This window comes from Calidris pugnax, unplaced genomic scaffold (genome assembly GCF_001431845.1).
Source record: "Calidris pugnax isolate Ruff unplaced genomic scaffold, ASM143184v1 scaffold177, whole genome shotgun sequence".
Lineage (NCBI taxonomy): Eukaryota > Metazoa > Chordata > Aves > Charadriiformes > Scolopacidae > Calidris > Calidris pugnax.
In genome coordinates, this window is record NW_015090909.1 from 2,890,690 (window position 1) to 2,908,956 (window position 18,267).

At 37.9% G+C, this 18,267-nt stretch overlaps 1 protein-coding gene across 1 annotated transcript in view; it reads left to right on the forward strand.

Annotated features, from left to right (window-relative positions):
- SPON1 (spondin 1, extracellular matrix protein) overlaps positions 1–15,463 on the forward strand; it is a 199,571-nt gene extending 184,108 nt beyond the window's left edge. The window contains exons 8-16 of the mRNA XM_014949274.1: positions 7,766–7,967; positions 9,050–9,190; positions 9,558–9,633; positions 10,059–10,241; positions 10,567–10,737; positions 10,850–11,017; positions 11,890–12,054; positions 14,117–14,380; positions 15,240–15,463. Coding sequence (XP_014804760.1) covers positions 7,766–7,967; positions 9,050–9,190; positions 9,558–9,633; positions 10,059–10,241; positions 10,567–10,737; positions 10,850–11,017; positions 11,890–12,054; positions 14,117–14,380; positions 15,240–15,403 — 1,534 coding nt within the window. The 3' untranslated portion in view covers positions 15,404–15,463. The remainder of the gene's footprint in view (positions 1–7,765; positions 7,968–9,049; positions 9,191–9,557; positions 9,634–10,058; positions 10,242–10,566; positions 10,738–10,849; positions 11,018–11,889; positions 12,055–14,116; positions 14,381–15,239) is intronic.
- The last annotated feature ends 2,804 nt before the right edge of the window (positions 15,464–18,267 follow it).

The window sequence follows — 18,267 nt, forward strand, 5'->3', positions numbered from 1 at the left end:
GTCACATTGTGCTGTCTATCCTAAAATGGGCTAAAAACCAGTATCAGTCAATCCAGATGTAAATGAAGTTTCCTTCCACAAAATGACAGTATAGTACTAGGAAACATTTTCAAAGTTTGTAGATTTTCTGTACAAAATGAGAGGAATGAAAAGGCCTGACAGATTTGCTTGTTTCTATGGCAACGTGATGTGTCTAGTTCAGCTATTTTCTCCTTTTATGATTTTATAGATAGCTGGGATTAATCCAGTGAAGTTTAATATTTTCAAAAATAGAAGAATTCTAGCCCCCAGTCTAATCAGAAATAGTAATGCATAAATGCATCTGATATAGAAAAAACACATATAGGGAAAAAGTCAGTTGTAACTTCTGATAACATGAAGGCAAATACATAAATCCCTCTGGAACTGGCAAACAACTCTGAGTGCTCCAGCTTTGCCTTTGTCTAATGGGTAAACTCTATTTTAGTTCAGAAAAATTCCTGTGGTATATCCTTCTTGGGGTGAATAATTCCTCCACACTGTTGATATTCTGACTTAATTGCCACTATTTTCCTTAAACCAGGAGGCAATCCCTGCTTGTATGACTTGAAGTACTTTGGAAGTTTCATAGCTGTCAGGAGTTTGCTGACACTTCTGTATGCAGGAGTCATTTACGTTGAGTGAGCAGTTTATATGCATCAGCAGAGCTAATCAACACTTTTGTTAAAAGGCTTTGACTTCAAAATGAAAGCTTTTACATGATAATTGGATCTAAATGGTAAATCTATGGTTTCACATTGAAAACAGAAAGTATTCCCAGTGGGTTTAGATTTTTTTTTAAATATAAATTCTAAATTTTATCCAAAAGCCAGAAATTTTTGTTTCACCAAAACCAAAAGAACTACTTGAAGTAAATCTCAGGAAAAAAAAATAATTAAATATCTCTATACAATAATTAGCATTTTTACTGGTTTTTATAATTCATCTAAATTTGAGGATGGGTGTAATTAAGCTCAAAATACATGTATATATTTGGATAATTAATATAAGATAAAAGCTTTAATCATATGAATTTCCATTTTATTACTATTTTAGGAACGTAGCAAGGATGAGTAAAGCAAACACCATACGCTGCCCTCGCAACTTGGTTACTCTGTTTTAGTGGCTCTACAGAGCTCCACGTTCTCCCTTTTTTCACAGAAAACAGGATTCAATAATGCTGGGTTGTATACTAGCAGCAAAAGGTTGCAAATTTCTATCTGTCCTAGCATGAAGTCACTTACTACTATAATGTATTGTGTTTACCTCAGTCTTTGCATTTATAGTTATATACATTTATTGAGTGTTGACTAAAAAAACCTAATCACAAAACGACATCATTCTTATAAAAAGAATTAACGTATTAAGTGTTATGTGCATTATTGAGACTTAGGGAAACTTCATTGTTTGACAGATGGTCTGACACCCACATTAAGAAATTCATAATTCAATCTCAAAAAAGTAAGGAAGAACATATGTGTTTGTTGGAAAAGAAAAAAAAAATAAAATTGTAGCGATCATTTTTTGTCAGAGCAAGCACATATGGCAGTTCCATTTTCTATCACTTACCATTTACTTTCTGTTTAAAATTCAAATGTCACTAGGCAAGGAAAAAAGTCAAGTAGTAAAACATAGAAAAGATTTAACTAAGAACAATCACTGCAAGAACTTTATACTAATTGTTCATGGAAATTAATGGCCATCCAATTAAATCAAACTTACTCATCCCATTCTATCCTTGCTTTTGGTTTCTTTACGTGTTCCTCCCATTGGTAGTTACTGTTTCATGATTATTTCCCAACCATCTGTTGTCTTTCCTTGAGCCAAAATAATTTCCCTTTATAATTTCATGAGCAATAGTTTATGCCTTATTTTCACGCAATTATATGTCTAACTGTGCAAATAGTAACTTTAAAAAATTGCCATTTAAATTTCTAGTGAACAGAAATCTGTATGCAAAATTTCAAACTTCCAATTGTTATCTCCATTGTTATTAATGTAAAGATAATTAAACATGTACTCTAATTCACATCTCCAGACACCAAAGGCATATGTAGTTTAGGTGGATAGAGATGCTGAATGAAATGGAATGTGTATTGTATTAAAAAATGTGGTGAGATGCTGGACATCTTCAGAGATTACACTGGGACCAGGGAAATGTAAAATGAAATTCCGAGCTTTTAACACTTGCAAAATAAATGGTTTTCAAATGTATAACAATCCTATTTAAAAATATTTGAAAGGAATTTTAAGGAATATCTATATTTTGTAGATATTCCAATAAATAGCCTCATAGTAATTTTTGTTAAAAGGCAGTATTTGCTGTAGTCTAACACTCAGAATAAATTAAACTGATAGCAAACCACCATTCATTGCTAAAACAGTCTGATAAATAATTGTGCTGTTTATCTGATACCGTTAATGGGAGAGGAAAGGATCAGAAATCTGGCTGTGATGGCACTTATGTTGTGTTGAAGAACTGATCCCTCATCACTGTTTCTTGGGACAAACAGGGCATGGTCAGGGCTTGGTAGATTACCCAGGTGAACAGGAGGTGTAAAGCAACAGCACTCTTACAACATCCCGTAGGATTTCCTTTGTCAATATAGCTGTAATTGCTCTTGGCAGACAAATTGTAGACCCAAAACTCTTAGGAAGTGAAGAAGAGAGAAGTTTTCTGAAGTTGGAGCCCTTTGGCTTTGAAGTCAGCCTGGCCTGGATAAAAATGCAGTAATGCCATAAATTGCAAAAGGATTCCTGAAACATATTTTGATTGTAAATGCACAGTAAGTGATCTAAGAAGTGACATGAAGTTATTCTAAACAGGCCTGAGTGTTGCCAGCACCATGTGGGATAACCACACCTAACTGGGTTGTGACAATCTGCAAAGAACATGCACAAAAATCAGCAGTTTTCAGAAAATGCAATCCTAACTTGAGATATCTGAGAATTTTTTTTCATCAAGGAGAGCCTGTTCCCATTTGTTAATCATGTCATTATGGTATACCCATTCTGAAGGTATTAAATCATAGAGTTGGTTTACTAATGAATAATATTATTCTCTAAAGTAGCAATCCAGTTATGTTTATGTGACAATATGGAAATGTCTGAAAGATGTGCTGCACAAAGTCCCTGCCTTTTGTAATGCTTTTTAAAAGTATTCTAATGATATTCTAGAACAGCATTTGTTTGTTCTGATTAGTGGTTTTAATGTCAGTGGTAATGATGTTAGCCCTTAGTTGTGTATGCAATTACATATCCCTCTCTTTTAGCTGGTTTTCTCATTTCAATACATACAGCAAAGTAAGAGGTAGTTATGCAGGCCTTTTTGTAGTCCAAAAGGTAAATGGATAAAATTTGTTGTGCCTTTCTGTTTTCTTTCATTATGAAACTAAACAGCCAAACTCTGTCACCTCCTCTAATTTGGTGCTCAGAGACAAAAACAGGTTGGCACTGAAGTGCTTTTCAACTTTTCGTATGGATGTCAGGCAAATTTCATTGACTTAGTGTTCATTTTATTGTAGATGGTGGCTTTTTTTCCTCTGGCTCTTTTGGAACATGCACTTGTTTAAATTATTCATTAGGTTAAACACTTGCCTGCCCTGAATTTAAGCAGAACTTAAGAAGGATCCTCCCCCTCCTTCTGTGCAACTCTGAAATTCTGTTTTTATATTCAGGTGTTGATATCTCCTCATAAAACTTTGTTGTCCATGTAATAGTCCTAATTCTTTTGCATTGCTTCCTAAATAGTTTTCTTAATAATACATCAGTTAAATATGCATCTAATTTGTTCTATTAGTTGCAGACTTCTAGGAGGGTAGAATTTTTCATTCAGTTTTAGATCTTCGTTTTCTTCATTTCTTTTCTTTGAAGCTCGTGCACTTTTCAGGACGTTAAGATTCTAAAGTTTATGCAGTAAAGCAGATGTTGTGTAGGTGCTGCTGGTAGGCAGGAGGTGCAGGGTTGGAAGTTCAAGGGTGTGAAATATATTTGCATGCTCATGTTATTTGTATCAATAGTGAAAAGTTCTAAAGATGAATAAATAGATTGTTCATCCTAGACAGTATATATGGGATGTAGTGTAAGCCTTAAAAAAAAGAAGGATGTTCCTTTTGCTGACTAGAGGTATAATAGGCAATTCATTTACTATTTCCCTAAAATATGCAGTTTTCATTATCGATGTAATCTGCTAAATTCTCAGCTTAAAAAATAGTGGTTTTATATCATCAGCACCACCCAGAACTGACGCTACACAAGGGGCAATGTGGCTCACAGTGCTCTCAACTCTCTACCTCCTCCAGTAGTCATCAGGTCTCTTGTGTGCACACTTTTGTCTTCTTATCTGAAAAGGCTACTACATTATCTTCTGCACAAGTGAGATCAGATCCTGGTATACTCAGATGAATCTGGTAGCCTGACTCTAGGAACAGGCTTAGGGCAATTACACCTTAATACAGCTCAGTGCAGAAACCTGGAGAGGTCTATGCTATTTCAAACTACCATACGCTCCATATAGTTATTAAACCCACGGAATCAATCAGATATTTTCCCCTCAGTGTAAAATATATGACTACCTGAATTAGAATTTTATTTCAAACAGCTATCATAACAATTAGTATTTTATGCTCTCCTGTTCTCTCTAATATGCCCACTTAATCACAACATTACTTTTTACCCACAACTGAAGTTAAAACTCTGGTAACTATGAAGCGCTGCACAAAGTCAATAATTCTGAAGATGTTTCAGGCTATTGGCTTTTCCTCCACTGCTGCGTAACAAGCATCTAATGCATTGTTTTAATTTAGTAATTCTGAAGATATTTCAGGCTTTTCCTCCACTGCTGCATAACAAGCATCTAATGCATTGTTTTAATTTATTTGAAAAAAAAAAATTATTTGCATTTGTGCTGCCACAGCTAGAATCACTTCTAGTGGCCAGCCTGGTGAGTTTAACAGCTAGCAAGAGATTCTCTGCAGTACATTGCACTTTGCAGTGGAGAAACAGATGCTTTTCATGGTCAAATCTGTCCTTACATAATAGGCTTTGGAGTTCCTGGAAAATGCTTTATGCACGAGTGAAGCAAATGGCTTTCTTATATGAATATAGTACATACAGCATCCAGTAGTAAAACTCACATTGATTCTAACCATACAGTTTCAGCCCTATCATTGTCTTATTTGTAGAGCTAGTTAGTATCATAGAGACATGCTCGAGCTGCCTTTTTCTACTTCTTTTCCTTGCATACTGATCAAATATTAAGCCAAAAGGTATAACCTCAAAGTTTTATTGTGAAAAAGATTATTTTTACTATTTCTATCCAGTAACTCTCCACAGCCACCTTACCTGTGTGTGCTCTGTTACCTTTTACGGGGATAGCAGTAGAACACAACAGTATTGATTCAACCCTCAAAAATATGTCTTGCAGCAAGTTTTCTGTTGGCTTGTCAAAGACTTTCTTAACCCCCCTCCCAACTCTCAGCAGTGATAGCAACTAGATTGTCACTTAGGGAAAAATACTTGTAAAGCAAAATCATGTTTCTGCTCTTTTAACCTCCAAAAAAACCCCCAAACCTCCAAAAAAACCAAACCAAAACCCACCCACAATAAAACCAACAGAACAAAACAACAGGGGGGAAAGAGCATTTTCTTATGCTTCCCAGTGTATGGCATCCCTATAGCTAGAGATCTAAATCATGCTGAAAAAAAAAAGAAAATAGAATAAAAATCAAGACAATGGAAAACATTAGGATGCAGGACACTATCTGGTACCTTGCTTCACTCTGTAGTACGTGACAGGAATTGTCAGCAGCCTGATCAGGCTCACAGTGGAAAAGTACTGTCTGCTTTAGCCAAAAGCAGGATTCCCCAACTCTGTGGGGCTCTCAAGCTTGTCACCCAGACCTTACCTAATGTTTAGGATTTGCTTTGCAACTGGTATTTACCACTGTTTTTATGCATGTACATGTGTGGTGGAAGGAAAACAGACATAGTTGTCTCTGATGAGAAATTCACATCAGTTACAAACTTTAGGCTTTCCCTGTGTGCATTAGCAAAGTGCTCAACCTGTCACAGAAGAACACTTTCTTAAAGTTTAAAAGCCTTGAAATGGGAATATATACTTGTATTGAAAGCAGAGATAAAGAAGACGATCTACATTCCTGTTTTATCAAGCACGTTAACAATACAGGTATGAAAAATGTCGGGTTTAGGGTGCACTTGAATACATTTTTACACTAGTTTCCTTCAGGAAGATCCATAGGCCAGTCTTAGGACACTTAAGCCAGATGTGTTGTTGAAGTATCCGTGGAAGGATCTGGCTTCCTGCCAGCTTCATAAAGTCATCATTCATGTGGATACTGGAAACATATTAAATCTGTCATTTTATTAAAAAAAAAAACCCAACACCCAAAGATCTCTGTTGTATAAGGCAAATCAGTGCCTATCCCTATGCCTAGGTAGTAGTTATTGATGATGCCTTAGATCAGCCTATTTCCTTAATTACAGCAACTCAAGAAGGACTCTGAGTGTTAGTTAGTTACTTAGACATCTTACATTTGAAACAGCATGCTAACTACTCAAAATCATTGTCTTTGGGCTGTTCTGGTTTTTTTCTAATGTGCTGAGAGTGCTGTGAGCCAGAAATATTACACAAATGAAATACCACAGTGTCACAGGGACACAAGCATTTATAGGAATAATGAACTCCTTATCACTAGAGAAGCACAGTGTATGTTATATATACACAGCTACCTAACCCAAAAAGGGAAGATGAATAACACTGTAAAAAAAAAAAAAAAACTTACATTAAAAATAAGCATAGTGTTTAGATGCTCATAAAGCAGTATATTTTGGCATAAAAATGGAAAAAGAATAAACCAACTTGACTATTGATCCAAGTCCTGTAACTGAAGAAAACTTGGGTTAATATCAGACCAGAACTTGGTAGAGCAGAATTGCCAAAATTACATTTTAAATCACTCATCATTTGTTGTTGCTCATGAGGACACCGTGAAGGGGTCCAGCTTTTCATCTGTGAAGAGAAACCTCCACTTCAGGTTTTTATTTTGCATTCTGTTTTCCATTTGTATAGGAATGCCACAGTTGTTCACAGGCGTCAGGGAGCAGTGTGTGATGCAGCGTGATTTCTTCCTGAGGGAAGGGCTGACAAAGGCTGGATGAACAGAGGCGTTTTCACAAACTCTGGCAGACACCTGCAGAAGGCTTGGCTGAACTCTCTAGGGCTGGCAGCGGCCATTAATCTCTCACATCCATGAGCACTAGAACTCTATTAATGAGTGCTTTTTCACACACATACAGTAGCACTTTTGGCATTGGAATTTGTATTATCTTGAGGGGCAGAGGTTGGTGACAAAAATATCCCAGCAATCAAGATCTCGGGGTATTTCTCTGCTATTTCACTTCAACTTTTTTTTAATTGTTGTAACAGATTTTTTTATTATTATTAAACGACTAAAATATTATCATGCTCCTGCAGCTCTTTATTGCTACATCTCTCTCACCCATTAAACTGTAAATCTCCTTGAATGATATCAGAGCAGTTCCTCAGGTGGTACATGGAGACAAAACCTCCGAAATGCTGAAGCCTTCTCCTGCCTCTCCATCTCCACACACCAGACAGCGTCATGCCAGCGTTCAGTGTTTCACAGTTTGAAGCAGCAGTTACATTCCCCTCTGACAGCAAACTTGAATTCATTTGTTAATAAGTCTTCCTCTGGCCAATTTGCAGGAGAGCTGCTCCCTCTGCTGAGTTTTCTGTGGACCGTCACCGCCACCTGATGTCCTTCCTCACCATGCTGGGCCCCAGCCCGGACTGGAACGTGGGCCTGTCTGCCGAGGACCTCTGTACCAAGGATTGTGGCTGGGTTCAGAAAGTCGTTCAGGATTTAATACCCTGGGATGCTGGCACAGACAGCGGCGTGACCTATGAGGTATGTGGACTATTTGTCATGTATTTAAAATGTCACCTTAAAGCAGTGAAGAACGAGAGCTATTGGATACGTGGTAACACCGGATCTGCCTTAATGCTACTCCAGTAAAAAATTTGCTTACAATGGATTAAAAGTCATTTGGACAGATGCTAGCTACAGTTACTGTTAGTCATTGTGTCTGAATTCTCTGAACATTATTAATAATGGATAATATTACATTCACCTGGCATATTATTATATTCACCTATTGAATAAATGGAGGATCTGGTTTGCTCAAAACTAAGCGCTAAGGTGTCCAAGCCCTTTGATACACATCTGTGTGCCATCAGCAGCCACATCAGCTTGAGTTTTCTACTGTTTCAACTCAATGCCAAGTATTCTGCTTGGCAAAGAAAACTTAACTATTCCTTACAGCAGGGATTGAAACTCTGGACTTCTCATCGGCACGAGACTCTATAATCATCCATTTTCTCTGTCTCCTTCACTCTCTCAGTCTAGGAAGAGATTCACATCATCCTCAGGTAAAGTCCTGTTTTTGACCAAATGAGTTACATCAAATTACTGAATGGGTTAGGTCTCCATAGGTGACAAGGATACCTACACTACGTGTCTATACAGACCATAGAGACAGCTGAAGTTAGGTAAGACTAGTTACATCCTCAAACACCACATGTATGACACAGACTCCATGTACCACGCACATTTTTAGATGACAGAAGTTGGTTGTTTTTTTCATTCAGACCAGTCTCTTTTAAAGCTAATGAATTTCTCCAGTTATAATGCAGTTCTGGAGGTATTATGATTTTGTTTTTATTAATGTAGTTATCTAACCACACAACAAGGCATACCTCTTATTGTGAACCCAGCTTCAGGGTTGAATCCCATAGTGTTAGAGAAGTGCTTCCTTACAAAAAAACAAACCAAGCAACTCCTTACCATTAAGTACAAATGTACAGAGTTCATCTTATGTTGTAATTTCCCAATATAGCATTTTTGAGAAGTTTTAATTTCTGCAGATGAATTGTGCTATTACTAATAATTATTAGTTTTCTTTCTAACATTTTTTTTCTTTTTGATTGCAGTCTCCTAACAAACCTACAGTGCCTCAAGAGAAGATCAGGCCACTGACAAGCTTAGATCATCCTCAAAGTCCATTTTATGATCCAGAAGGAGGATCTATCAAGCTGGTAGCCAGAGTTGTCATTGAGAGAATTGCACGCAAGGTATAATATATATATATATAAAAATAAACATATCTAAAATTCTCAAGCAAGCGAAAAACTCCTCTTCATAAATCAAAAAAACAATCTTTCCTCTTCCCCCCAAATCTACCCACAACAAAGTTAATGGCAGAAAAGAACTAAAACTGTCTTATTATTTCTCCTACTTCTGGTAATTACTGCATCGGGAGATGCAGTAATTGGGGAATGTTTTAGGCATACACTGGGGACTTTTTTAAGTATACATAGGAATCAGAAGAGAAAAAAGTGCTGCAGATGAACAGTGCCTCACAGTATAGTGTTTTAGCCCCTCTCACTGCATACACATATGAGTTTCCTGTATCCAATCTCCACAATCGTTTCTTTGCAGGGGGAGCAATGCAATATCGTACCCGATAACATAGATGATATTGTGGCAGATCTAGCACCAGAGGAAAAAGAAGAAGGTACATTTTAAATTAGTTTGTGCTGTACTAATTTATTTTTTTTTTTTCCATTCTCCACTGTCATTTCTAGATAAAGTACAAAACTGACTGTGAAGCAAAAGCAAAAAGTGATTTAGGTCTTCATCTTTTCTGTATCTACTCTTAGCCTTCCCTTACACAGCAAAGAAATTGCATGCGTACGTGGAAGATGACAATAACAATAAAAAGCAGTAAGAGAAGCCTTTGGGGGGTTCAAATAATAATTTTTTTTAAAATGAAATTTGGCAATTAGTCATTTTTTTTCCTTTGGGTTAAAAACAGAGAAGATAGAGTGCAGGATGAAAGAATTTAACCTACTAGCATCTAAAGCAGTCACCAGCCAAGTAAAGAGAAGCAAATGGAGGACGATCTATTTTTAATGTTCACTGCCTTTTCTTACTTTTTAGATGATACCCCTGAGACATGTATATATTCCAACTGGTCCCCGTGGTCAGCCTGCAGCTCTTCCACCTGTGAAAAGGGCAAGAGGATGAGGCAGAGAATGCTTAAAGCTCAGCTGGACCTCAGTGTGCCCTGCCCAGATACCCAAGATTTTCAGCCATGTATGGGTCCAGGCTGCAGTGATGAAGGTAATCAAGAGGAAAGAGTGGAGCAGAAAAACACCTTGTAGTGTTTATTTTTCCTTTAAAGTTCTTAAAGCTGTTGGTTGCTGTGTGATTTGGGTTACAGAGGCAATAATTGTTGAAGAACACAAATTGAAACTCTCTCTAGTCAGTTCTGCAGTTCATTTGGGTTGGTGCATGCAGAATATAAAGGAAAGGAGTAAAGTAAGCAATAGTGGAGAGGAGAGAATGTGAGAGGCAGCATAAAGTAATACTGCACACAAATAGGCAGTTACAGACTTATCAGCAGTTCTGTTGGTATTAGCAATTGAAATGGTTCTCTGTATTTTAGATGGTTCCACTTGCATGATGTCTGACTGGATTACATGGTCCCCCTGTAGTGTTTCCTGTGGAATGGGAACGCGCTCTAGAGAGAGATATGTAAAACAATTCCCTGAAGATGGCTCTATGTGCAAAGTGCCTACTGAAGAGACCGAAAAATGTATTGTAAATGAGGAATGTTGTAAGTATTTTATTTAGCTTTGTAAAATCCAGCCTATAGTAGAAGCACTGCCCAAACCATTTTTTTATATGAGCTCTACTAGCAAACCATTTTCTTTCTCCATTTTGAATAGCCCCGAGCAGCTGCCTCGTCACGGAATGGGGAGAGTGGGATGAATGCAGTGCCAGCTGTGGCACAGGGATGAAGAGAAGGCACAGAATGATCAAGATGACTCCTGCTGATGGATCTATGTGCAAGGCCGAAACCACAGAGGCTGAGAAATGCATGATGCCAGAATGCCGTAAGTGTCCATGAGTTTCTCTCCTCTGCTACAAAGAGGGGCATCATTTCACATTGCTCCACCACACACACAAAGAATACAGCTACACCAGAAGCAACGCTGCTTTTTCTTCTTAGGATTAGATCCCTTAGGGAATGTGCATTAAATACCACGTTCACCATCAAGAGTATCCATAAAAAATATTCAGCAGTATCCTATTACTATAATACCCACACAGTGATGTGTATATTAGCAAGCCATACCTAAGCAACTCTAATTTATGGAATATGAGGTATATTACATTATCAGGCTACAATCAAATAGTGCCCTCTCCTTTCAGCTCATGAACAGTTCAGAAATTGAGGTGCTCCTTTTGTGCAGTCAGCCCATCTCACCCTTACTGTGACTTAAAATTGTTTTTAATTTCTTAAGAAATGTTAAGGTTTTCATCAAAAGCTGAAAGAATTAAATTTAAAAAGATTTTTGGTAGATAAAATGTGGAAGTATCACATTTGACCTATTTGAAGTATATTAATTTGACCTGCAGTTCTGTCCACTGCAACAATCCAGGTTTTTTCACAGGAGTTCTGATTGAAGCATACTTTCTTAAACTATTTATTCCCCTGAAGCACTGGTACTCTGCAGATATGAATAAGATTTAGAAAAAGATAGCAAAGAAAAGGTATTAAAACCAAGCAAACCTTTCAATTTAATATATTGTTTTCTGAGCTTCAGCAATCTTGTTCAGCTTGTGATTCATTTTGTCCAAAGTGACAACAAAGTATAATTGGTTGATGACAGATAAAACATTTTCCACTTGTACTATTTTCAATGCGTATACCTTTGTAAGTTATATATAACAATAATTCATTACTTTTTTATTTTCTTATTAGATACCATCCCCTGTCTACTCTCTCCTTGGTCTGAATGGAGTGACTGCAGCGTAACCTGTGGGAAGGGCATGCGAACCCGGCAAAGGATGCTGAAATCTGCTGCTGAGCTTGGGGACTGCAACGAGGAGCTGGAACAAGCAGAAAAATGCATGCTGCCTGAGTGCCGTAAGTGTGGGGAGCCCCCTGGAAAGAGGAGGCCAATTATGTGTGTCACAGTCCATGGGTCAAAACTCTGACACCAGTTTTTAGCATCACTTCTTTTTAGCATCACTTTAGCTGCACAACAACCCCCTGCAGCGCTACAGGCTGGGGGAAGTGTGGCTGGAGCTGCCTGGAGGAAAGAGACCTGGGGGTTCTAGTTGACAAACGGCTGAATATGAGCCAACAGTGTGCCCAGGGGGGCAAGAAAGCCAATGGCATTCTGGCTTGTATTAGAAATAGTGTGACCAGCAGAAGTAGGGAGGTGATTGTGCCCCTGTACTCAGCACTGGTGAGGCCACACCTCGAGTGTTGTGTCCAGTTCTGGGCACCTCAATACAAGAGAGATATCGAGGTGCTGGAGCGAGTGCAGAGGAGGGCAATGAAACTAGTGAGGGGGCTGGAAAACAAATCGTATGAGGAGCAGCTGAGGGAGTTGGGGCTGTTTAGTATGAGGAAGAGGAGGCTGAGGGGAGACCTCATCACTCTCTACAACTACTTGAAAGGACACTGTAGAGAGAGGTTGGTGCTGGTCTCTTCTCACAGGTAATTAACAATAGAACGAGAGGGAACGGCTTCAAGCTCCAACAGGGTAGGTTTAGATTGAACATTAGGAAGGAATTTTTCACAGAAAGAGTGGTCGGGCATTGGAACAGGCTGCCCAGGGAGGGGGTTGAGTCACCATCCCTGGCTGTGTTTAAGGGACATTTAGATGCGGTACTGAGGGATATGGTGTAGGGGAAGACTTTGTAGAGTAGGGTAGATGGTTGGACTCCATGATCCCAAGGGTCTCTTCCAACCTCAATGATTCTATGATTCTATGAAAAGTATTATCAACTGTGGAATTTTATTGTATTTTATTTTATTTTATTTTATTTTATTTTATTATGCAGTTTCAGCCATTGAGAGCTGGAATATGACCATGTCTTAATTTCAGCTTGCCTTCCTTAACCCTACGCCGATGACCAATATTGCTTTGGGTATAGAGTTTCTGCATATTTAACGCACTACAACTTTGGGCAACAGCTTGTGCCCTTCCCAATAGTAAATAAGTCAGAATTACAAACCCTGGTTTTGACTCAAATGCAGAATGTGTGCTAGGAAGGAAGGAATGGAGGATTAAAATCACCTGTGTGATTCTTTCAGCTCACAGAAAGAGGACAGAAGAGGCCCTCTCCATTTTTGATACATCCCTGAACTGTCTCGTAGCCGTTTTTACTGATCTATGTCTCTTTGCAATCTGGAATATCATATGAGCCAGTGGATGGTGCAGAGACAGCTGCATTGATTTTTTTACCTTACTCCACTAAAATCCCCCTCTTCTTGGGTGGTGCAAATTGCAGTCTTTTTGAAGCGTGATAGCCTGAGGCACTGCTGAATGAATAAGATATGATAGCTTTTAGTGTCCTGTTGCCAGCTGCTTTATGAGCCTTTATAACTAATTAAATTATTTTTCACAGAAAGTATTGGTTAAAAAGGCTTTTACACTGTATTTGCTAATTCAGCTTTTCTTAAATAATGTGAAATACATTTTGATTATTATTCACCGGGGCTATAATTTTTAAGTAGTGCTGAAAGATGGAAACTTTTAAGGAATAATGATATTACTGAATCTTGCTCATTGCGTAACACTACCAGTAAAGCAAGGCTTAGATCTCAGGGGTATCAGATTCTTTGTAAATATAACTCAATTTTTAACAGCTTTTCGTTATAAAACAGACATATGGGTGTACAGAATGGAAAACTGAAGAAGGCACAGAAGAATATTTATATGTTCTTTGTAATTTTAGTGATCTGCCAGCACCACTCTTGAAAAAGAAACTGAGGAAGGTGTCAAATAATAGTTCTGCTAGAAATGGACTCCAAAAATTTTGATGTGTAGCCTTACCAAATTTATGGAAAAGACTGAAGGCTTAAGTTGCATCCATGTATTTTGGATGTAAAAGCTCATTAGGCACATCTCTGTGTTTCTTATCGACTAGGTGTTTAAATCTCACAGCTTTCGTGTAATATTGCTTATTCTTTGCAGCCATTGACTGTGAACTAACAGAGTGGTCCCAGTGGTCCGAGTGCAATACTTCATGTGGAAAGGGCCATATGATCAGGACAAGAATGATTAAAATAGAACCACAGTTTGGAGGAACAGCATGCCCAGAAACTGTCCAACGTACAAAATGTCGAGTAAGGAAGTGCCTGAGAGGCCCAGGTATGGAAAAGAGGCGCTGGAAAGAGGCCCGGGAGAAAAGGAGAAGTGAACAAGCAAAAAAAAATATAGATAGTGAGCAATATCCAGGTGAGTGTGAAACCGTTATTTAGTACACTCATGTATAGTTGTCTTTTCTGCATGACAGGACCTTGTGAGCAGCTCCAATTCATGCTGCAAGAATTATTTTCAGCATTGCAGTCTAGGTGAAGTTTTAGCAATGAAATAAAGCATAGCCACTTTTGGTGTTTGCCTGTCATCAAAAATGAGTGACTTAAGTTTAGGGCACAATGGAGAAAGGCTTATATCTGTCCATATCCTGTCACCGAAAATATTTTAGCTTCTTCGCTACAAAGGGTGAATGTGAAAAAAAATTAGGTTTTAGACCTGGCAAAGGACTGATTGCAATTTCTGCAGACCTGGGTGATAATCTTTGCATCCAGTTACCTTTGAACTTTGAAAGTATTTGTTCCTGGAAACAATGCTGAATTTCAAAACTTAATTAATTTCCACCTCAATAATCTGATTCAGACTCAGACTGCTCTGAGAGATCTGCTCGGACTGCATTTCAGTAAGGGACAGTATTATCAAGCACTGATGCCTCAAATAAATAAAACATTATATCTTGTGGTATAGTTTACATTATCTGGATAGGAATTACAGCTAAGTTGTGGTTCATGCTTGTCTGACATTTAAAAGTTTCTTAATTTTATCTGTTTTATAATGTAGACAGTAAATTTCTTTTTTAATACATTTTTTCAGTGTTTGACAAATGCACCTTAATTATATTTAACTGGGGTTTTCTAACTCCTACTGTAATAAACTAGGCAATATAATGTCTTAGATTCAAATGATGTAAGTGTGCACACATGCATAGTGGTATGCATATTGAGACATGTAAGTTAGACTGAAATAGTAAAAACTTAAATCAAATTACTTATTTTTGCAGTTTGTAGACTGAAACCATGGACTGCTTGGACAGAATGTTCTACACTTTGTGGAGGTGGAATTCAGGAACGCTACATGATGGTAAAGAAGAGGTCCAAAAGCACTCAGTTTACTAGTTGCAGAGACAAAAAGGAGTTAAGAGCATGTAATGTTCATCCTTGTTAATGCAAGGCTTCAAAGTGATGCACTCTGAGCTAAATGGAAAGTCAACCTTGGTTTGGTTTTTAAAACAAAAAAAAAAATATAAAGTGTATAATAGTTTTCATTTTTGCAGTGTGATTTGCTTTTTAGTCTTGCTGGTGCAAGAAATATATTTTATAAATATTTCCTCACAGATGTATGCTGAGAGTAAATCTTTGGTACTCCAGCCAGCCCTTAATGCATAAAAATAGTAAGTCATTACGAGTCATTTAACTAAAATACAGACATATCTGTGGACATGGAATAGCCATATAGAAATACTACTTGTAAAGACATGGGATGCATGCATATTAGCATAACTAAGTTAAAGTGACATGTTTCATATGTGGGGGGATTTCTCTCTCGATTTGATTTTGAAAATCCAAAGCAGTGCCTACAAGATTACACAACTATGCCAAGGAGTAATTTCAGTAATGCTGGTTCAATAATATTAAAGGTGCATGTTTATCTTTTTACACTACTGGGTTAAGCTGATAGTTATACTAATTATCCTATATACTTTTCCTCACATAGATAGATGGTCCATACAACATGGTCTTTGTTTCTTTAAAACTTAAAAAATTAAGTAATTTGTGTCGCTCAACAGTGATGTCTACCCACTACATGGTCAGTCAAAACAGCACACAAAGAAAACACATGAATGTCACAATATATTTGGATGCCAAATTCTCACATTCAGTCTATCCACGGCCTCTCAAAATGGATACTAAGACCAAACACAGAGGTTCACAACGGCTGTGTCACAGAAAGACTTCCACATAAGTGACACTAAAAAATTAGATTCAGGTTTGTGAGGATGTTAATTACAGGTGAAGAGAGAAAGAGGTTTGTAATATAACAAACACGGTAGAGAAAAGGTGAGCCAGGTTCTCATGCAGCCCTTATAACAAAGGGAAGGGGGCCTCTGAAATAAAACAATGACAGCCTCTTAAAATACTAATTATAGATTGACAAAATATATTTTTACAGCAGTGTAGTTTCTGTTTGCGTTTTTTTTTTTTTTTTTACCCAGAGTATAGGAGGATCTAAAAGTTACTAAATTTGTGAGAGTTACTCATTTGTAGATATACGAGCCAGGATAAATGTCCTGGCCACCTGAGCAATCAACAAACTGCCAGAGATTAGGAAATAGCTCCTCACCATGCTAATTGCTGTTGCCATTTTGCACCATCTCCTGCAGAGTTTAGCACTCAACCCTCCATGTAACCAGGTGTAGGACCAGTGAGACCTTGGGCTTCACTTGCTATTGGAATATAACACCGTTCTGTAAGTGTAACAATTTAACATTAAAGATGAGAGATGAAGGCGATGGTTTATCTTTTGAGCCAGGAAAGGCAGTATACACCTATGTCTCTACATAAGTAATAACAATGCACTGAAAATAAAGACTGTTGATGATAACTCTTAAAACAAGCTTGAGAGAAATGAATGGAGAGAAATTTATTTTCTAGTCTCTTTAAACCAGCCTTAAGTAATTCACTCACTTCCTTAACACTTGGTCAACAATCCTGAGAACCTGACACCCAGGTTTTAAGTGTTCACATGTGATGTGAACCACAACCCACGGAGGCTGTTGGACATCCCCACCAGGAATCCTTTCATTACCTCCCTGTACCTGGACGGGCTGGTTGCATTACACTGTAGGGCTTCTCATCACCATTTCTCCACTGCAAACTGCAAGGGCTGCTCAGGACTTCCACAGCTGTCACATCCCACCCCCTCCTTAAGGTATTTGGCAGCTTTTATAATACCTGGGATGAGGGGAGAGCCAGGGAAGTAATGGAACCATCTGCAGTGTTAAGCCTCTCCTGCCACTGCTAAATGAAGCGGGTACAAGCCCATAGTGAACCAAACCAGGAGAAAAACGGAATCCAACAAGGTTTAATGCTACAACCAAACATTTTACATTTTGCACAGCTTGGCTTATTTAATAATATTAATTCAGATAGTTTGCATCCTTGTGCCTGTTGAAAAATTCTGCAGCTTATGTCTCTATAGCACTGCCATTACAGTGTAGCAGCAAGACTGTCCCTAAGTAATGTATTCATGACCTTACCTTGCACGTTATCCTTTTATGACCAAAAAAACACAGAACAACCCAACAAAAAACAGTGCAATGATACGGATACTGGAGGAATGACCAGCTGAGCATATTTCAGGTGAAGAAACAGATGGTTGCAGAGAAAGGGTGCAGAGATTAATGCCAGGCACTCAGCCTGGGCAGAGCTACAAATGCAATCAAGACCCACACACTACCTACTCTTGTGAGCCACACTTGCTAAGCCTGATGTCCCAGCTGAGGCTAATAATTCAAAAAGTTCACTTTGACTATGAAATGTGTGACTGAGTGGCTTTGGTAGGCTTTGAGAGCGTGGGACAGGGTGCAGAAGAAGAAGGTTTCTCTTGAATGGAAAAAAAAATGCTATGCGTTTATGGACTATATTTTATCTCATCAACCTTTACCACTTCTTTAGGCTAATCTTGCAAAACCATGCCTGTGTCTGCAAATAATCAATTAAAACCAATGTTAAGTTATTTTCATATTTGTTCTAGTTCATCAAGCTGTTTCGTCTTCTGATTACTCCCTTTGCCAAAGGTTACATAGTCTAAATAAGCCTTTAGGTATGTAGGAAATACACAGCATCTTTCTGAATGTGCCCACAAAATTGTCCATTAAAACAATCTGGCATTCCTTTCACTGTGGTTCTTACTAATTTGATTATCCATATCCTTTTTATTTCTCTTAGGAGGCTGTTCAGTGTGATTTCCAGTCATTTCTCTTAGGCTCATTAAAGTTATGAATGTTGGAAATATTTTTTCCCCCACCT